General features: G+C 46.0%; 1 protein-coding gene across 2 annotated transcripts in view; it reads left to right on the top strand.

The window, feature by feature from the left end:
- Kbtbd12 (kelch repeat and BTB domain containing 12) overlaps positions 1–21884 on the top strand; it is a 64155-nt gene extending 42271 nt beyond the window's left edge. The window contains exon 5 of one of the 2 annotated variants that reach the window (XM_059258169.1): positions 20206–21884. In XM_059258169.1, the coding sequence (XP_059114152.1) occupies positions 20206–20399 (194 nt within the window). In that variant the 3' untranslated portion in view covers positions 20400–21884. Of the gene's footprint in view, positions 1–12091; positions 12674–20205 lie in introns of those variants that run through there. The other variant, XM_059258167.1, reaches the window with a different exon arrangement.
- Positions 21885–22280: the final 396 nt, after the last annotated feature.

The following is a 22280-nucleotide window of genomic DNA, read 5'->3' as shown; positions in this document are numbered from 1 at the left end:
TCAGGCTTCCGTATATGCACTCGTGTGTACATATACCTGTACCCATGGCACAGAGGCACATATAGACACACCAAAAGTAATCAAAGATTGCAAGTGCAAAACTCCTCAACAAAATACTCACAAACTGAACCCAGCAACATACAAAAGGAGTTATATATCATGACCAAGCAGGATTTTTCTAGACACTCAAGGTTGGCCAAGTCTCTGAAAATTGATCGATATAACACATCTATTAGTAGAATAAAATAAAAAATGGGATGATCATCTTAACAGATGACAAATAAAAGACAACAAAGTGCAGCTCCCACTCATAACGTAAACAAACACTCAGCACACTGAACCACTAACGTACATCTATGGAAGATCTACAGCTAACATCATACTTAATGGGCAAAGACCAAAAGCTTCGCCCTTAGAACTAGGAACTGTTCAGCATTGTGCTGGAGACTCTGCTCAGGACAATTAGAAAAGAAAAGAAAAGGAAAACATGAGCAGCCAGATTATAAAGTAATAATTAATTGCATATGACATGATCTTGCATTTAGAAAATTTTGGGAATTTGTTTAAATTACTGATACTAAGAAGCAAGTTCAGAAAGGTTGCAAGGTGCAAAATTAATGTGCAGGAAATCATATTTGTATACCCTTGCAAAAAACAATCCAAATGTTAAAATTAAGACAGCATTACATTTATAGTGCCATCAAAATAAATGAAATACTTAGGAATAAATTTAACAAAAAGCACAGAACTTGTACATTAAAAAGCACAAAATAATTAATAATAGTAATAATAATAGCCCAGAGCTGGAGAGGTGGCTCGGCTATTAACAGCACTGGTTGCTCTTGCAGAGGACACAGATTTGGTTCTCATCTATGTGGCAGCTAACAACTGTCTAGAACTCCAGTACCATCGGATCCAGTGCCCTTTTCCAGTCTCTGCGGGCACTGCACACACATGGTGCACAGGCATACATACAGGCAAAACACTCATACACAAAAATTAATAAAATATCCAAAAAATTAAATAATAAGCCAAATAAGTAGGTTAATAAGATGATTTACATTTTAATGGAGTTGGCCAAAACAAAATGAAGAACTCCATGGTTTTTTTGGTCACACACACCCAGCCCCCCACCCCCCCACCCCCCCACCCCCCCACCCCCACCCCCCCATGGGCTTTTTGTTTTGTTTCAGCTTTTTTTTTTCCCTTATTGGTTTTTGTTTTGTTTTGTTTATTTGATTTTCATTTTGGTGTTTTTGTGGTTTGTTTGTTTTTTGTTTGTTTGTTTGTTTTTAAGAAAGAGAACATAAGGTTTGGTGGGCAGGGAGGTGGATAGAAGATCTGAAATGAGTTGGGGGAGGGAAAAAACATGCTCAAAATATATTACATGAAAAAATTAAGAAAAAATGTATATGGAAATGCAAGAGACCATATAACAAGAACCAAAATATTCACTTGAGAGCTATGAGAGTCCAGACTGCAGGGATCCGGCCGCTCAGTGGGAAAGCCCTGAGCATTCAGAAGTGACCCTTCTGTCACAGTCACTTGGTTTGCGACAGAGCTGCATGGGGGGGTGGGGTTAGTTGGGAAAGAATCTCGCCATCAAATTGTACAGGAATGATTGGATAGACACATGCAAAAGAGTGAAATTTAGACCCCTTCCTTACACCGTGTCCAAAGATGAACTCAAAAAGGATTAAAAAATGTAGATGTAATGGTAAAACTACCAAGTAGGCATCTTTGTGGCTTTGAATTATACAATGAATAGGCGAGTTACTCTAAAAGCATTTAAAAAAAAAAAAAAAAAACGACAGAGTGAGAGAAAAATTGTAAATAATATATCTGACATATAAGAGACATAGCTAGACTGCATAAAGAAATCTGACTCAATAACAAAAGGACAAATCAAGTTTTAAAAATTATTTCTTCTATTTTTTGAGATAATATAAACACATCATTTTCCCCTCCCTTTCCTCCCTCCAAACCCTCCCGTATATCCTTCCTAAATGCATAAATACCCGATCACTCTGTATAATGTTACTTGTATGTTTTCAGGGCTGACCATTTGGTATCAGTTAACCAGTTGGTGTGCTCTTCTTCGGGGAAGACTCCCCCTCCCAGTATTCCTCAGTTGCCTGCAGTTCTTGGTGTAGGGAGGGAGTCACCAATTTGCTAATGACAAAGAACCTGAACAGACCTTTCTCCAATGTATGTAAACCAATGGCCAAGTGCTGGACACCATCAAAACCACAATGAGGTCACATTTCATCCCCACCAGAGTGACTGTCACAAAAGGCTAGATAATAACAAGTGTTAGCAAGGTCTGGGGAAGTCAGATCCTCGTACCCCACTGGTGAGGGCATAAGTGTGCAGCTGCTGTGAAACATGGCCAACACTTCCTTAAAGGGTTAAACCTCCAGTGGCCCACGTGACCTAGCAGTTCACCCCAGTGCACACGTAAGGGACTCCAACTCCATTCCTACACAAAAGCCCATATGGGAGTGTCCTCACTGCAGTGTTGTAACAGCCCAGGAAAAGGCAGAAGTGGTTTGTGGCAGCTGGGGACCAAAGGAAGGGGGCAGGGGGAGTGACGTCACACTTTCTCCCTGTGGGTACTTCAATTCAACTCTTTAGTGTCAGACCCCAAAGCTGACCACTTAGGAGGGAGTGGAGGGTGATAGTTCTTTCTTTTTCCTTTAAAATAAGCATTAGTGCATATAATTCATACAACATTCACTCCCTAAAAGCGAAAGAACAAACAATGGGGTATGTTTTTTAGCATATTCACAAAGTTTGTGTGACCACCCCACCATCTAATTTCAGAACATCATCAACCCCCAAATAAACCCTGCGCTTTGCAAGGGAAGAGGCAGAAAGAACTCATCCCAGAGATGTAGCCTGTGGTGGCAGACGACACCTAGTGGCAGACACCCATTCCAGCTGTAAGAATACCCAAAAACTGTGACCGCAGGAGGGCAGGTGATTCCTTTGCCCTTGCTTGGTACCCGTGAATCCTGCTTTTCAAGGAACCACGTGAGCTTGGAACTTGGGCATTTTGTGAAAACCTTGAGCTCTTAGAAGACATGAAATTCAGTTCCTCGGGGTTTTCTGGTGCAGGACCCCACATCCCCACTACAGCACAGACAGCTGCTCCCTCCCCAGCATTGCAGGGCAACTCTGCAAGCATGCTAGGGAGCAGACCTGCCGCCGCATCTCCATTTCAGCCCATCCCTGGCTGCCTAGATTTCATCCAGAGTCCGAGCCTGAGGTGCTCTTCTTTCTGCTCTCCAGGGCATTTGTACAGTCAGCCACAGCTGGCTTCCCAGGAACCCAGCACTCCCACCGCAGTTCCATTCCTTCCACATCCTTCCTTCCTTCCCTGGGAACTAGAAAGGCTTCCTGATTCCCTATCTGCCCAGCAGAACCTCGAGATAATGTAAAAATGGACATTGAAAATGTTCACACAGAGCCGGGCAGTGGTGGCGCACGCCTTTAATCCCAGCACTCGGGAGGCAGAGGCAGGTGGATCTTTGTGAGTTCCAGGCCAGCCTGGGTTACAGAGTGAGTTCCAGGAAAGGTACAAAGCTACACAGAGAAACCTGTCTGGAAAAACCAAAAAAAAAAAAAGGGGGGGGGGCTGGAGAGATGGCTCAGCGGTTAAGAATACTGGCTGTTCTTCCAGAGGTCCTGAGTTCAATTCCCAGCAACCACATGGTGGCTCACAACCATCTGTAATGAGATCTGGTGCCCTCTTCTGGCCTGCAAGGATACATGCAGACATTACACTGTATATATAATAAATTTTAAAAAAAGAAATAGAAAATGTTCACACAGTTTAAAAACAAAGATAGGGAAAGGGGGGAAAAGGATTTTTTTAATTAATTAGACCTAAACTCAAGCGTGTTAATATCACAACAAATATAATAGCCAAAACCAGGGATTTGAAAACTGTAGCCTACCCCTGGTAGATCTAGTTCGCTGTGTTTTATAAATAAAATTTCACTAGAAACTGAGTCTGTTTACTTACATATTGTTTCTGGCCATTCTCTTGTCTGTGGTCTAATTAAATTAACTAAAAGACAAAGATTGTTAAGACTAAATAAACTGCATCTAACTATATGCTGTCTACAAAAGTCAGATTGACACTGGGTGTGGTGGTACACCCCTGTAACATCAGCACCCCAAGGTGAGTTCAGAGGATTGTGAGTTTGGAGCTAGCCTGCACTACATGATGAGACCGTGCCTCAAAAACAAGGAAAGAAACTGCATGTAAACATAACTGCACCAGATCCAAAGTCAAAAGATGAGCTGGGCGGTGGTGGCACAATCCTTCAGTCTCAGTACTCGGAGGCAGAGGCAGGCGGATCTCTGAGTTCAAGGCCAGCCTGGTCTACAGGGAGAGTTCCAGGACATCTAGGGCTACACAGTGAGGTCCTGTCTCAAACAAACAAAACAAAGCAAAAGCCAAAGGACGAAAACAGTGGTGCACCTCTAATCCCTGCACTTGGGGGATGGAGGCAAGAGGATCTGGAGTTCAGCATCATCCTCATGTAGCTAGAGTTTCCCTGCCTGGCCCACAGTCAGGACAAATCTTTGTCACCCGCCAGTCCCACAGCTGCTCAGACCCAACCAAATAAACACAGAGACTTATATTGGTTACAAACTGTATGGCCGTGGCAGGCTTCATGCTAGCTATTCTTATAGCTTAAATTAATCCATTTCCATAAATCTATACCTTGCCACATGGCTTGTGGCTTACTGGGATCTTCATATGTGGCTTGTCATGGTGGCGGCTGGCAGTGTCTCCCCCACCTAGCTTCCTGTTCTCGCAATTCTCCTCTCTGTCGTCCCGCCTATACTTCCTGCCTGGCCACTGGCCAATCAGTGATTTATTTATTGACCAATCAGCAACACATTTGACATACAGACCATCCCACAGCAATCCTCAGCTACACAGAGTGTGCAAGAAAGCCTGGACCTCATGTCTCAAACATGCAAAAGGGAGGTGTGCTGAGGAGATGGTTGTGTGTATAAATCTAACAACATACATTGAGGATCTGTGTTTGGGAAGAGCTAAACAAATGAGCTAGAAGAGCCAAAATGATTTTTAAACCAGAAGATTAAAGTGAGCGTTCATCGTTTAATTTGAAAACTCAGTATAAAGCCAGTCATTAACACAGTGTGGGACTGCTGACAGGAAGTGGCTTAGTCGGGGTTTCTTTTATTACAATGAAACACCATGACCAAAAAGCAAGTTGGGGAGGAAAGGGTTTATTTGGCTTACACTTCAGCATTGCTGTTCGTCTCTGAAGGCAGTCAGGACAGGAACTCAAACAGGGCTGGAACCTTTAGGCAGGAGCTGATGCAGAGACCATGGAGGGGTGCTGCTTACTGGCTTGCTCCACATAGCTTGCTCAGCCTGCTTTCTCGTAGAACCCAGGACCACCAGCCCAGGGGTAGCACCACACACAATGGGCTGGGCCCTCCCCCATCAACCACTAAGAAAATGCCTTACAGCTGGATTTTATGGAGGCATTTTCTCAATTAAGGTTCCCTCTTTTCAAATGACTCCAACTTGTGTCAAGTGGATATAAATCTATCCAGGACAAGAAGGACACAAAAATGAGTTTAGAAAAAAAATCAAACATCCATAAACAGACCCAAACAAATGTGGCAGATTCTTTTGCTTTCCTTTCCTTTGTTTTGTTTTGATACAGGATTTCATCGTGTAGCATGGCTAGCCTGGAACTCGATATGTAGACTAGGATAGCCTTGAATTTACAGAGATCATCCTGCCTCTGCCATTCAAGTTCTGGAATTAAAGGCATGCGCCACAATTCCTGGCCAGAAAATTGACATTTGAGGAGCATGTGGCTAGTGAAGTAAGGATGGTGCTCAGGATTGATGTTGGGGAGCTCAGTGGCACTTGTCCCCAAGCCCAACAACCTGAATCTGATAGGTGAGAGAGAACCACCTCACACCCAACAAGTAAAGACACAAAACCCTGAAATAAGTACATGGATTGGCACAAACTCTTCACCAAAGTAGACAAACAAACCTGAAATAAGATGTGCAACACCATTTCCTTGGGAAAATGTGAATCAAAGTTGCCACGAGATACTACAAACTATTTGAAAGGCTAAATATGTGAGGATTTATTTGACAAGTAGGTCTTGACCTAATGAGAATGTTAAACAAAACAGACTCATGCATCCTGGTGGGAATGCAAATGAAACAGCCGCTCTGGAAAACAACAAAGCTAAAATACCCTTACCCTGTAACCTGGTGCATGTGTCTGTCATTCCCCCAGAGAGAGAAGAATGCTGACACAAGAACTTGTACATGAATATCTTTCAAGTTTTAATTTCTAAAGCTGAGCAACTCAGTGGTCCTTAAGGAAATGAACAAAGACGCAAGTTTCAGGAACTTCACAGGGAACAGCACTCAGCAGAGCAAAGAGCACACCACCTGGAGCTACCGCAGACCCACATGAGCTGCCATGTCAGTACCAGGAGCCGAACTGAGGTCCGCTGGGAGAGTAACTGCCCAGCCGTCCCTCCAGCCTGTTTTTCTATTTTAATGCATCTGTGCAACTTAATAGAAACATTCCAAGCTGGACATTGGGGTACACGCCTTTTATCACAGCACTTAGGAGGCAGGGACAGGTGGATCACTGTGAATTCAAGGCCAGCCTGGTCTACATAGCAAGTTCCAAGCCAGCCAGGACTGTGTACGAAACTCTGTCTCAAAAAACAAAAACAAAACCTCACCATATTCAATGCTCTTATAAATAAACTTAGAAAAGCTAAGAATGTGTTTAAAGTTAATTAATGGGATACCAATTGTCCCTTGATCAAAAATAATTTTACAGGTGTATTCTTTCAATTTAATGAAATCCTTAACTAATTAAATGCATGGTCAAAGCATGAATGCTGGCACATGTTCCTATCTGTGTGGTCCCTAACTTGTGTGCTCTATGGGATCACGAAGACCCTCCGCGTGGATAGGCTGTCACCTGCTGGTCATGCCTGTCCTGATGCTCCTCTTGCCCGCTCCATCTTCCTGAGCCAGGGTCAGTTAATTTGTTGCTTTCATTGACAGGCAGCTTCCCGCCGCCACCAGAAGAGCAGGTCAAATCCCTGACTGGGAACAAGCCAAAGTAGCCTGGTCTCTTCACTATGTATTCACATACTCAGCAGGCCAGAGCAACATGGGTAGTGAGATGGCCCTTTCCCCTCTTCAGAGTCATTCATGTACAGGACAGAACGTAGAGCACACCACACAGTGAGATGGAAATTGAAATAAACCTATGCTGTGGTTTCGGTGTAAACAGCTTTTCTCAGGCTCATATATATGACAACTTGGTCCCTGGCTGCTGGGGCTGTTTTGGGAGGCTACGAAACTTTTAGGAGGGAGGGTCTAGATGGAGGAAGAGGGCCTCTGGGGAGCAGGCCTGCTTTCAGCTCTTTCCTGGTCTGCTACACATGAGCAGAGCAAGCCACCACTCATCCTGCCACCATGAAGCCGTCTGCCACCATGCCTTCACCACCATGACAGACTATGTTCCCTCAAACCCTAAGCTTAAAAAAAATCCTTCCTCCTTAAAGTGCTTCCTGTCAGGTATTTGGTCACCGCAATGACAGCAGTTACACAGAACAAGGAACTGAGTAAAGGGAACATAAGCATGGAAGAGGTGAGGCGTGCCTTACATAAACTGGTGTGACACGTCCCCAGTAATGTTCCTATGGGGCTGGGATGGCTCAGAACTTAGCAGTGTGCACTGCTCTTTCAGAGGACCTGAGTTCAATTCCTAGGACCCCAGTCAGGCAGCTCACAATCACTTATAACTCCAGGGGACTCGACATCCTCCTCTGGCCTCCGTGGGCACTGTTCATACCCACACACAGACAGATACACATGCACATAATTAAAAAATAAATCTAAGAAGGTTTTAAATAGTAACACTATTCCTATAATAACAAACCAGCAAGTTAGCATTTCACTGATGGGCAAATCAGTGGAAAACAGTGTACAGTCCCCCAAATATTGTTTCCAGTTTTCTGATTGCATTAAAGAGTAAATCTAGATGAAAATGGTCCCCAGTGTTTCCCCTGAAGTACCTCCCAGAGCACAGAGCACACCCCAAAAAACATGGGGTGCATCCTAGGGCAGTCTGCCACATACACGACTTTCATTCCTCAAGACTCAAGTGCACATTCATCTACTCGCTGGTGTAGCTGAGCCCATTTCCTGTGAGACAGTGTTCTGGAACCGCTGGCTGCTGGAGGTGTGGTCACGGCTCGCTGACTCCTTCAGGGAATATGATGCTGCTGTATGTAGTGCATCTATTTTTGGGGACTAGCTGGATTGAAAAGAGCTGACATGGGGTTCAGCCTCCTGTTCCTTTTCCTTGTTAGTGTGATGATATTTCATCCTAAGTAGGTCAACTCAAATGCCAGCCCCGTTCCTTGTTTCCCGAGCCCCGAGCTTAGAAGAGTAGCAAGAGCGACACCAAGAGGACAAACCAAGCTGCCAAGGCAAGCTGGTGGAAATGGTGACAACCTGGAGTCACACAGAAGGTGTGTGCAGGGCACCCTCCTTCTGAAGAGAAGCCCGCCTGGTTATCATCCTTCTCTTATGATTGATAGTGATTTTTATTCCATGTCAGTGAAGTAACAGACTCCTAGAAAAAAATGGCAACACATACATGGTTTTTAAAAATAACACAAGGGCTGGGTGGTGGTGGTGGTGGTGGCGGCGGCGGCGGCGGCGGCGGCGGCGGCGGCGGCGGCGGCGCACGCCTTTAATCCCGGTACTCAGGAGGCAGTGGCAGGCAGATCTCTAATTGGAGGCCAGCCTGGTCTACAAAGCCAGTTCCAGAACAGCCAGGGATACACAGAAAAACACTGTCTCCAAAAAAACAAACAAACAAACAAACAAAAAAAACAGGAAACACACACACACACACACACACACACACACACACACACACACACACACGGAAGATGGGGGAATGAGTCCAGTAAAGACAACCAAAACTGACTGCCATTTTAAGAGGTCTGCCTGCATTCATCTGAAGGAAAACATAAAGACTCTCTTCCCAATAAAACAGAAGCAAACCAGAGCTTGAGTGTGGCCGTGCTAAAAAATGCATCCCAAGACAGTCACCGTGAGAAGGAGCAGTCACTTCAGGCCCACAAGAGCTGTGCTAGGCTCCTGTTGTGCTGGCCCCCTCCTGTTCTTGCTGAGGTGGTGCAGCGCCCCCTCTTCCTGCACCTGTGTCCCACAGCCCCAGGGTTGGGCCCAGGCGGTCTCTCCTTTCCCCCACTAAGAAGGGGACACCGCAGTGATATCAAGGGGCGGTGCTGGCATTCTGGCCCCAGCGCCCCACAGTCTGTGAGCTGCTGTCCTCCCAACAGACCCCACTGTGCCACAGCCTGCCAGATTGTTCGTACCGCACCCAAACCCTGATGAGCAAGCCCTTTGCACTTAACTCAGCTCTGAAATATGGAAAGCAGGAACACTGGAAGCTGCAGAATACAGGGGTAACTCCATTAAGATGGATGGACTTGAAGATGCCTTTCTCAGAAACCCAGAGATCAAGTTGCTAGAAACTAGAGCAAAAAGATTTAGATTTGAGCTGTCCAACAAGACGGTTAATAACCACGTGTGACTATTGTAATTTTTAGTTTAAGCTAGTAACAATAAAACTAAAAAATGAGTTCTTCAGTCTCACTACAATAATCCAAAGCGCTCGACATCACACAAGCCTGCCTGTGTTGGCCAGCACAGGTTAGAGTGCATCCCTGAGCACAGAAAGGCCCATGTGGAGCACTGTGACAAAGATAAGGAGTAGAATGAGTTTAATGCAGAGAAATGTAGGACCTATGGCAGGGCACGCGCCTCTAACCCCAGCACGTGGGAGGCAGAGGCACTCAGATTTCTGTGAATTTTGGGTCAGCCAGATCTACATAGCAAGTTCCAAACCAGCTGGAACTACACCCTCTCTCAAAACAAACAAAAATATAGAACCCTACACTGACCAAATAAGGGATGAATTCCTGTTGGACACTTGAAGAATATACATGTTAACAACCGTAATTAAAGCAAAAGAAAATTTCAATGTATTCTCCAGAATAGAAGTTATAGAAACTGTATGCCTATCCACAATGCAATTAAGTTAAAATTTAAAAGCTGTTTAGATGGCTTAGGGGCTAATGAAGCTTGTCCTTGTCACCAAGACTGACAACCTGGGTATAATCCCTGGAAACCACATGGTGGAGAGAGAGAGTCAACTCTTCACACACATATTAATATATTTTGTTTTAAAATTTTTATTCTCAAAGGATAGACAAACACCAATATATTCATACTCATAATTCAGCTTTTTTTTTCCTTTTTTGAAACAGGGTCTCACTATGTAGCTCTGGCTGTACTGAAACTCGAAATGTAGGTCAGTCTGGTCTTGAGCTCAGACATCTGCCTGCCTCTGCCTCTGCCTCTGCCTCTGCCTCTGCCTCTGCCTCTGCCTCTGCCTCCAGAGTGCTGGGATTAAAGGTGTATACCACCATGTCTGACTATCAGCTTAATGTTTTTTTCCCGAGACAGGATTTCTCTGGATAGCCTTGGCTGTCCTGCAACTTGCTCTATAGACCAGGCTGGCCTCGAACTCAAAGACATCCACCTGCCTCTGCCTCCTGAGTCCTAGGATTAAAGGCATGCACCACTATCACCTGGCAATCAGTTTAATTTTTTAAAATTTAGTGTGTGTGTGTGTGTGTGTGTGTGTGTGTGTGTGTGTGTGTGTGCCATAGAGGCAAGAAAAGGGCATCAGATTCCCTGGAGCTTAAATTACAAGCAATTGTGAGGCACTAACTTGGTACTAGGAACTGTACCAAGTTAACTGAGGACCCAAGAGTATACACTCTTAACTGCAGAACCATCTCTCCAGCCCTCCACTGGAAAATCGTAAACATTCTAAACAAGTCTTGAGTTAAAAACAGCATTCACTTTGAAATGTCAGACTGTGGAGAAATTTGAACCATAGCCGGATTCTTCTAGATGGTTGTAGAGCACTCAGAAGAGACACTTGAAGGCATTATGTGAGAGGATATGAAAAGCTAGAGGGAGTGAATTCAGCACCCGTATCAGGGGACAGAGAAAGAATTGCAAATAGAATAAGAGAAACTCTCAGAAACGGCTTTCAGCTTGGTGCAAATGATTCTGTCACACTTTTGAAAGTTCTTGATTTGAGGTCAGAAGTCCAATGTGATTTCCTGCTTTCCATGTGGCTAGTATATTCACTGGGATTTCACAAAGATAATAAAGCCTCCCCAATTCCCAAGATTGAGAAGTATATCTAATTAGCTTCTAATTAGGGTCTCTGCTGTAAGCCCTTCCCAATTTGATCAGAAATTATAGTATATAAATTCAATCAAAATCATACTAATTCTTCCTTTCTGTTCTGGGGATTAAACCAAGGGCCTCATGCATGCCAGGCAGTTCCTCTATCACTGAGCTGATCATCAACCCTCTTTTTTTTCACTTTTTATTTGGAGATAGGGTCCCACTAAATCGACCAGGCTGGCCTTGAATAATACAGTCATCTTGTAGACTAAGGTAGAAAAGACCAATTATCAGCTAGTGATGTATTCATTTATTTAGTGACTTACTCAAAGCACTACTTGTACTGTCTATTTGCCAAGCATGACTTCACTTGTGTCCTGGACCAGAATGATCTGGGGGAATAGCTGGAACAGTGGGCCATTGCCCTTAACACCCTGCTGACTGCCATGTGCGCTTCTGTAAAATCCTGCTTGCTCGGCCACAATACTTTGTGGTTTTAGAGTGTAAAATGAGAATACACTGGACCCTTCATCAAAGCCCTTCAGGAGATGTCCTGGCTGCGGTCCACTGGTGGCATCTCCTCTCTTCCATCTCACTGGTGTCAGAGCGCTTATTTCAGAAAGATTCCCCTCACAGTCACTCCAATAGCCACGTCAACTAGTTTGTCATTTTTTTTTTAGTTTGTCATTTTTATTTATGCTCTAAATATGGTTTTATTTTCCTTCTCTTTTTGTCTTGTCTGTAGTACTTTTAAAGAAGTGTAAGAACCAGGCCATTTCACTCATCGATACTCCAGCAGCCATCTTTGACTGGATGTATTAACTTGCCTCATGCTACTGTCGCGCCTAACGATCAACAATGTTGCTTGCTATCAGTGATGCCCCTTCCACGCCAGGTTCCAGGTGGCATCAGGAAGCCTCTTCGTGTGTTTATTCACATCCTGATCCTGCTGTTTGCTCTTTGATAGTGAAATCTGAATTTAGTTGTATTCTGGGTGGCTACACACTTTCTATAAGTTCTGCTCTATTGAGATTTTCTTTTGCCCTAATCCATCGTTAGTTAATGTGTACACTCTAGAAATGTTTGGGTGGGTGCATACTTAGATTCATTTGGCACAGGGTTCTGTGTTTCTGTGATTAAACTTATTGATCATGCTATCTAGCCCCCTCAGAACAGTGTTACACAGTGGAGTTGTGTTTGCCAAGGGCTGTAAAACCGTAGGCAAGTTAATTAGCTTGTCTGAACCTCTTACCTTCACTATGAATGGAGAAAATGGTGAATGTTTCTTAGATGGCTGTTCAAAGGACCAGTTGATTTTCTCAACAGTTAATGCACCTACTAGTGTTAAATAGTTATTTTATTAACCTCAGACAACCTTGCACAAATGAAAGTATTTGTCCTTATATGAATTTAGTCTTGTGGGTTTTTTGTTTTTTGTTTTATTTTTTTAAAGGCAAGATCTTGCTCTGCCCAGGCTGGTACTGAACTTCTAGGCTGCAATGATCCTCCTGCCTTATTCTCTATACCACTGTGTCCTGGCTAGCTTTAAGTCAACTTGACAACTGAAGGGAAGAGATCTCAGTTGAGAAAATGCCTCCCTAAGATCTGACTGTAAGTTATTTTCTTAATTAGTGATCAGTGGGAAAGGGCCCGGCCATGGCGGGAGGTGCCATCCCTGGGTTTGTGGTTCTGAGTTCTATAGGAAAGCAGGCTGAACAAGTCATGGGAAGCAAGGCAATAAGCAGCTCCTCTCCATGGCCTCTGCACCAGCTCCTGCCTCCAGGTTCCTGCCCTGTTTGAGTTCCTGTCCTGACTTTCTTCAGTGATGAACAGTGATATAGAAGTGGGGGCCATATAAAACCTCTCCTCCCCAAGTTTCCTTTTGGTCATGAGTTTTGTTCCAGCCGTAGAAACCCTAAGATAGACTGCATCTAGCTTCTCATTATTCGTTCATCAGGACAACTTTTAAGTTAGTTGTTTGAACCTAAAATCCCTCCAGTTTGAAAGTATTATTTAGATGTTCTCAAGATAGTAAACAAAAAGCATCAGAAATACCCCAGAGGGAGAAATGGGAAGTGGGTGGTCACTGGGGTGCGGAAATTCTCTACCCCCAAGCCTGACAAACAAACCCCAGATCTCAAGATAGCCGCGACCACTGAGCCATCTCGGTAACATTAAAGTGGGGAGCACGTGTAACCCTGTGGAGATCTGGCTACCCTGACAAACAAGGAAGACATCAACCAGCAAGAGAAGATGGCTGTGGAACTTGCATCCCTGCTTTCTCTATGAAAGAAGAGAAGACAGCCAAGCATGGTGGCATAGACCCATAATCTAAGTACCTGGGAGGCTGGGGCAGAAGAGGACCATGAGTTTAAGGCCAACCTGGGCTACACAGTACTAGTGCAGCCAGGGCTGTATCAAGCACACATGCACACACACAAGAAACATGCTAAGATGAAAGAACTCATGAAACAAAGCATCAAAATGTGATGTCAGCACCATAGAAAGGAGAAAATATACTAACGTACAAAGCAAAGGTCAGGGCACCTGTGTTGAAGGCAGAAAAGTCAAGTGTCTCCGACTCTTCTGGGTGTGTATCCCTGTAGACCCATACCTCTTGCTGTGTCCTTTCCTATTACTTGAATCTGTAGCATCCCCCGTAAGCTGTATGTCAAAGGCTTGCTCTTCGGTTTGGTGGTGTTGGGAGGTGGTTAAACCTCTAGGATATATAAGGCCTAATGGTAGATCTTTCAGTCATTGGGTTGCACCCTTCCCAGTTTCCCAGGTACCCTTGAAGGTGTCTGTGAGACCCTCCTTCCCAGATCCCCAGGTACCCTTGGAGGTGTCTGTGAAACCCCCCTTCCCAGGTATCCTTGGAGGTGTCTGTGAGATCCTCCTTCCCAAATCCCCAGGTACCCTTGGAGGTGTCTGTGAGATCCTCCTTCCCAAATCCCCAGGTACCCTTGGAGGTGTCTGTGAGACCCGCCTTCCCAGATCCCCAGGTACCCTTGGAGGTGTCTGTGAGACCCTCCTTCCCAGATCCCCAGGTACCCTTGGAGGTGTCTGTGAAACCCCCCTTCCCAGGTATCCTTGGAGGTGTCTGTGAGACCTGCCTTCCCAGATTCCCAGGTACCCTTGGAGGTGTCTGTGATACCCTCCTTCCCAGATCCCCAGGTACCCTTGGAGGTGTCTGTGAGACCCGCCTTCCCAGATCCCCAGGTACCCTTGGAGGTGTCTGTGAGACCCGCCTTCCCAGATTCCCAGCTGCCATAAAGTGAACAGCTTCCTCCACCCTGTGCTCCTACTACAGTGTGCATCACCATCAGCACCCAGTCCCAAAATAATGGGGCCAATAAACAGTGGATAAAACCTCAAAGACTCAGCAAAGTAAACCTTTATTCTTTAGAAATTATTTGCCTTGGGCATTTTGTCATCGCGATAGAGGCTAACTAACAATCCTAATGACTATTCTGCTTGTCTTTTAGCATGGACGCAGCAGGGATGAGACAAGGGTGTGTGCATTAGGAATACAGGCAAAGCTTTCATAGGGCTCCATCTTGAAGAATACAGGCAAAGCTTTCATAGGGCTCCATCTTGAGGCTGAGAAGGAGTTGGCAGCAGCCTGGAGAGGATCAAGCTGCTCCTCAAACAAGGGAGGATGCAGGCCATTATGGGCTCTGGGATTGACTAATGAGCAATCATCATCTTGCCTAGAGGCCATCAGGTGCTCAAGGGCACAAGGGTGGGTGAGAACTGAAGGAGTCTGGGTCCTAGCTGCTGGGTCCGTGAGCCCAGTTCCTGCGGTGATCAGGGACCACCAGATCTCGGAAAGTACCTAAGCTGATGTGTTCTACAGCCACCTACATCATAGGTGTTCTATACAGTACACCCAGTGGGAAACTAAGGCATATCACTCATCTGTGTGATCCCCAAACAGTGACCTTTAATCAGCGGGGGATAAGTGAGTGTGGAGGGTTTATTCAGATTTTCTCTCAGCAGCCGTCTGTTAGCGTGGAGGGGCGGCGGGGGGGGGGGGGGGTGGTGGACGGCAGACTCCTCATACGCTCCAGTCCTCAGATGACAACAGTTTGCATAGTTTGCACACATCTGTAAACCTTGCATCAGGACTTCTTAAGCTTTTCCACTTGCAGCATTCTTCACCCGAGATTTACATGACCCTAGGTACAGGTGCATTAAAAGGGTGCACAAATCAAAATGTGTCGACAGCAAATCATGAAGACATCTATTTAAAATATTTCTTTGGTGTACATATAATTTTACCATCTATCATTAAAGATTAAGGTAAATTTGTTTATAAGGTGGATGTGCTTGTCTGGTTTTGCCAAGCATTGATGCACAGGACATAGAGTGTACTAGGTATTTTTCTCGTAGCTGTGGTCAAATGCCTGACTAAAGCAGCTAAGGAAGGAGAGAAGGGTTCACTTTGGCTCCTGGTCCAGGGGCAAGTCCGTCAGTCAACCCATGCTCAGCTGTCTTCCTCCTTTTGATTTGACCCAGGGCCCCTTCCATGGGATGCTGCCACTGCATTTTGAGTAGATTCTCCCACCTCAACCAACCCAGTGTAGGAACTCCCTCACAGACGTGCCCAGAGGTTTGTCTCCTGGGTGACTCTAGATCCTGTCAGTGTCAATAGGCTGACAATATTAACCACCACATAGAGCATCTTCAACATTTTGTAGCTAAAATTCGAATTTCATTTTCATCAGTACCAAGAGTGGTGTGTTTTGCATAAACACATAGAGCACAGTGACAGAAGCATTCTGAAATTGTTGGAAATTTTGTCCCAATCCCAAACCAAAGTTCATTTAGTTATTTTTTTAATGAAATTCAAGTCAGCAAATAGACAGCCGTTTTTGAAATCAGATAGTGATAGTGTAACACAATACAACTCAAAGACATCATGGACTTGAGTATTATATGTTGAGGAATGACAGTAGGAAAACAGGAAAAGTCTTTGTGTTCCAAATTAGACACTTGGGTTTCTGTAAGAGCAGAAATTTCAGGCTGGAGCATTGGTTCAGTGACTGAGTACTTGTGCTCTCGCTGAAGGCCTGGGTTTGAGTTCCAGAACCCACCAAGCAGCTCATAACCATTGTAACTTCAGTTCCAGGGGATCGGATACCTTCTTCTAACCTCCACAGGTACCAGGCACACATGTGGTGCACAATACACATAAAATAATAAAATAAGCAAATCTTTAAAAGTTAGAAAAAGAGTAGAAATGTTTTGTGTGCAGTAAAAGCGGTGAAGTTTCTGCAAATGATGACACACGCCTTTAATCCCAGCACTCGGGAGGCAGAGGCAGGGGGATTTCTGTGAGTTCGAGACCAGCCTGGTCTACAGAGTGAGTTCCAGGACGGCCGGGGCTCGGGGCTACATAGAGAGACCATGTCAAAAAAGGAAGGAAGGAAAAAGGAAAGAAATAAAGAAAAGATGGAAGATAAGATTTTTAAAAAGCAAAAACAAACCCCTGCAGTTCCTAGCATACAGTACACAGGCTTGAATCTGAGTCGAGGCGTTTTAGGCAGTATGGTTGATGAATGCAGAGCAACTGTCGGGGTTGTGTGTTTAGAACCAGGACTGCCAGGAGGTCACAGCGCCACACAGGTGAGCACGGCCAGCGAGGTCTCAGATGCAATGTGCATTTGATTTTGAACTATTTGCTAGTCCTGGGGCATTTATAAGACGTTTGCTGTTGCCAGAATTTTCAGAACTGGCACATGTGGAGACCTGACCCACAGTCTAAGAACTGCCTCTACATTTCGTGTATGAGCTAGTGCATTATAGAAGCGATACAAATGGTTCTTACGAGAGAACAATCTGCATGCTCACACAGATAAATGCAGGTGCCTTCTTTGCATATTTTACATCCAGGGTTGGTCAGGTTCACAGATGCAGAACCAGTGGACATGGAGGGCCGATGTGTTCATAGTCAGCCTGTCTTTGGCATGTGCCAGGCACTGCTCTTGAAGATCACGGATGATGTACATGCAATCACATGTGACTTTTGTGTCCATCCTCTGAGAACATTACAAAGAATGAAAAAGAGGCACAGAGCAGTGGTACATTATCCCAAGTCACCCACTTTCCAAATGGAGGATTCACCGAACATACCTGTCCTCTCTTGCTTCTGCATTAGTTAAGCTCCTTCAGTGTAAGCCATACATACGTCCTCAGGTATCTTTGTGCATTGGATTGGAAGGGTGCCTGGACACAAGGATCCAGGGATGAAAACCACAACCCATCTGACCTCAGAACAGACTAGAGCAGTTCCTGAGCTCCATGTTCCAAGCACATTAGAGAAGCCTAGCCCAGTGCCTTTCTGGATTTCAACTCTGTGCCCCACACTCAGACCTATCGCTTCTCCCTCTGCTGACTTCTGCCTGGTGCTCCTCAGCCTTCTGTTCAGTACAATCTTCACTTGAGTACTGCACCTGTGAGGATCTCCAGCAGGGGCCCAATCTACAAGCAGGCCTGAGTGAGAAACGGGGATATGCCTGCCTGTCTGGACTCTCCACCCCTGGAGAGCTGAGGCTCCACAGAGCTTGTCCTAAGTGCATTCCTCCTCAAGCTTTCTGTATCCATTTTCTCTAGCTTAGACATAATCCATTTTGAACCTTCTGGCTTTGATGTTCACCGGGGTCAGTGACTTTTTCTTAAAGGGGCCAAGTAGTAGAATCTAGGTAATGACCCTATGGATTCTCAGCCACACATGACTTGGCTCCTTCTCTTCAGGTTAAAATCTCAGAAAGAATGAACACAGTTGACTCAGCTCACTTTCTGCACCAGTCCTTGGTGCCCAGGCTACAAATCAGTTCTCTGTACCCTCGAATCCATACCCACGCAGGAGCTATCAGCCATGGCTGCATGGATACACATGGCCAGCAGGCTGCCCTTCCAAGGAAGGCAGGCAGCCCCAGAGGCCAGCTGTGGCTTGACAGGCATGCACTGAGGCCCACTGGCCAACCAAGTGCAGGCTTTATAGCAGATGTATAGACTAGTGAATGGAAGAACAAGGGACCGAACAAATGCTTGGAGATTAAATAGCTTAATTTTTAGAAAAGTATTTGGGGTGTGGGTGTAGCTCAGTGTAGCCTTGTCTAGCATGTGTGAGGTCCTGGGTTCTAGGACTCCCCAGCACCAGTGAGTGAATGAAGGAATGAACGAATTAATGACTAAATAAAGCAAGACAGCCTGCATTTTGAATTTTCGCTTTCATCGCCACCTGCTGGCCAGAACTGGTATCAGGCTAAAGTTCTGTTGCAGACGTTTCCTTGTATTTAGAAAGAACCTTTTTCTAGGGAAAAACTGTAGTTTCTTTCTTTAAAAAAAGTTTGCTATTCTAAAATTAACATTTTATTTATAAGACATTTGTGTAAATTTTTGTTTGTATTTCATATATTTTATATGAAAACATTTTAGAAGAAGCAAAATTGGTATTTTCACCAAAAAAAGGAATAAAAGACAGGTATTTTAAATATCTTTACATAATTAAAGAACATAGAAAAATCAATATGAAAATATTAGGGGAATGAAGAGATGTATCAGGGGTTAAGAACACTTGTGGTTCTTGCAGAGGACCTGAGTTCAGTTTCCAGCACCCACAGGACAGCTCATAACTACCTGTAACTTTAGCTCTGGGGGATCTGATAGTTTCGTCTAGACTCTGTGGCTACGCACACACATATACACAAATAAAGATAAATCATTAAAGGTCGACCAAACAAAAAACCTAGACAGTAGTAGACACCTGATGGGAAGACTAGCCTGTGCCCACAGGCCTGCCTTCCACTGCGTGACCACCCAGTGTCTTCACCACGACACTGAATGGTGTGCCTTGTTCCCTGCCTCTGGGACATCATTACACTGGGCTGTTTTCCTTCTACAGTACCTCCTGGCCATGCCTAGCTGACCATCACAGAACGACGACATGCAGAGCACAGGACATTTATCCCTGCATTTCAGCACCCGCACACTTGCCAAGTGTGGTTGCATCTGTCTTCTTCTGCCTGCATAAGCTCCTGTCAGGCAGACCCCTCCAGAAAGTAGGGCTCTGGAAGTTACTGTGACCGCCCACTGCAGGATTGTGGACCCCTGCTGTTATCAGTTCAAAAACACTGGGGCATCTACGACAGGTCTTCCAAAACCCCACCCACATCTTTTTCAAGCCCCCTTTACTAAGTTCTCAAGTTGCCTGGGGTTCTCATGCTGTCTGCTTCCTGCCCACATCCTGGCTGAATGTCAGTATCTGTCCAACTATATGCCCAGGGAAGGCGATGGCTGGGTCAAGGTCACACTACTCAGGCTGTGCTTCTTCCTTTTGTGCATACAAAATCAAGACAGTTCCACAGCAAAGGAACATCCTTCCAACGTGAGACAAGCGCGTATTCTATCATTTTCATTTTATGTGTATGTGTGAGTGTCTGCCTATATGTATGTGTACCGTGTGTGTGTGTGTGTGTGTGTGTGTGTGTGTGTGTGTGTGGTGTCCCAGAGGGCCAGAAGAGGATGTTGGATCCTCTGGAACAGGTAGTTGTGAGCTGCCCCGTGTGGGTGCTGGGAACTGAACTTAGGTCCCCTGCAAGAGCAACAAGTGCTTTTAACTGCTGGACCACCTCTCCAGCTGTGCTGAGACAATTTTTTAATGTGAGCTGGATGGCAGTCTTCTTTAAATTCTTAACTATCAGGACACATGTTTCCACATGCCAAAGTATCTTTTCAGTGGTTTGTTGATTAACCCTTGGCCCTCAAAGAGGATGCAGTTGGATAGAGTAGTGACAGCCTCTGAGCTTAACACACTCATGTTTTTTTTCTTCTTCCTACTTTGCTGCCTTTCAGATCGCCATGAGGTTATCTCCAAAGAAATTTTGGAGCTGGACCCTTGGGAGAACCAGTGGAATGTTGTCGCCATCAACGTCCTCATGCATGACAGCTATGACGTCTGCCTGGTAGCTAGGATGAACCCCCGAGACCTCATCCCACCGCCCTCAGATCTGATTGATGAAGGTGGTGACCACAGAGGGCAAAGATGAGGGTCTCGCAGCTGGAGGAGCCATGGCCTGGCAGCCAGGCCTCTGAATGCAAGACCCCGCATACTGTGTGGCGCTGACCTTCTTCTCACTGCATGCATAGCAGCCCCTGTGTAAAGCTGTACTGAGCAGTGACAGGGGTGGGTGGCACAGGGTCTTCCCTTAGGGGCATCCCAGCCTGATGAAGTAGATAGGGCAGTGCAGGGCGGGTGGCGAGGGTTCATGGGAGTGGGACAGGGAGCGCATGGAGGGCAGCACCCTGCTCTGCTGGGGACCCAAGAGCACTGCTGAGCGGACCCACGGGTGCTTCTGATGATGAGATTGTGGGAGAGGCCAGTCAAAGGCCCTAAAGTAGGAAAGCTGGTGCATGTCTGGGACATCTAGTCCGGCCTGGTCACACTGCTCGCACACAGAATTTGTCACTGAGAGAATAAAGGTTATAACTGGGTGACCAGTGCCGAAAGAGGGAGGAGCGTGGGTCTGGGCCTGGATAGAGGAGCCCTCTTCTTGGAGCTTTGCCCCAGCTTAGTTTATTAGAACTGCCCTGACCTACAGCAGCAGTGCCCACTGTGGGCCAAACGTTCGGACCTGGAACCCAGCTCTGTTGCCATGGGCCACAGTGAGCAGAGCATTCCTGGACACAGAGGGGCCCCTTGGGGTTAGTACTGCGTGTCTAGACTGAACTTGCCCAAGGCCTCTGCCCAGCTCTCAGCTTTACAGGACCTTCCTCAGGTCGAGGCTGGCTGAGACAGCAGGTCTAAGTATGAGGACCCAGGCTCTGAGTGAGGAGAGAAGAGGCACCTATTGGCTACCTGCTGCCTCTTTCAGATCCCTCTCCTGGCTGGGAGGGTGAGCTGAAGCCTACTTCAGCCCAAGCAGGGCACAGTGAGCTCCCCGCCCCCCGGATATATTAGGGGTGATTGCAGTTACAAGTGGAAAGTCGTCTATTTTGCCTCCATTCATGTTCCCGGATGCACATCAGATCCATCAGGTGGCTGTTCTCCAATCACTTCACCAGAGCTCCTGTGTAAGCAGGGTGGATGCCCTGGGCTCTTCTGGAGAAGAGCAAACCCTGCATGGGGCGTGTGTTCTCCAGGTTCCAACCTCTCCCTGACAGGAGAGCTAGGCTCAGTCAAACTGGAGCCATTGCAACTTATTTCTGACACCAAGGTGGGAACTCTGGGGGTCCAGCACAGGTGTACCCCCAGAAGGCTGCACTCTGGGAGGCAGAGACCATGTCCTCCTCTCTGATGTCACCCCCTAAGTCTCTGTAGCAGTATCTCGCACATGGGTGGCGTTTTGGGTGACAGGAATAGACAGCATGTCTAAGCTAGCTCTCTGAGCCTGTCTGGGACTTCAAGTTTCAGTGTCCTCATTCTGCCCCCTAGTGGAGGGTAGTAATCTGAGGTTTCCTTTTCTCAGGCAAAGCAGAGCTGCTCCTCAAATTGGCAGCCAGGCTTGGGGGAGGTTCTAAGGGGTCTCTGCCACCCCACCCCACCCCACCCCCGATCCCCTTCCAGAATCCCTGTTCCTGCTCACCCACCTGGGCATGTTAGAAGCTGCCTGTCACCTGGATCATGGGCTGCAGTGGCTTTATCTTCTGAACGCACTGGCCAGGACCATGGGCAGAACTTTCCAAATCTTACCTTCCTCCTATACAGAATGGGAAGGAAAACCCCATATCCTTTGCAGGGTTGGTGTGTGCAAGGTTGTAGTGAGTGAGAAAATGCTGAGTGGAATGCTGGGTTAAACACAAATACCATGAGCAGGCTTTAGCGGCTGGCCTTCTTACTGTCGCCATGGTCAGGGTTTCCCAGGACAAAGTGCAGAACAGAACCCAGGGCTTTGGGGAGTCTCAGACTTAGGGAGAGAAGTGACTGCGTC

This window comes from Peromyscus eremicus, chromosome 3, assembly GCF_949786415.1.
Source record: "Peromyscus eremicus chromosome 3, PerEre_H2_v1, whole genome shotgun sequence".
NCBI classification, from domain to species: Eukaryota; Metazoa; Chordata; class Mammalia; order Rodentia; family Cricetidae; genus Peromyscus; species Peromyscus eremicus.
This window is presented reverse-complemented; position numbering and strand designations above follow the sequence as displayed.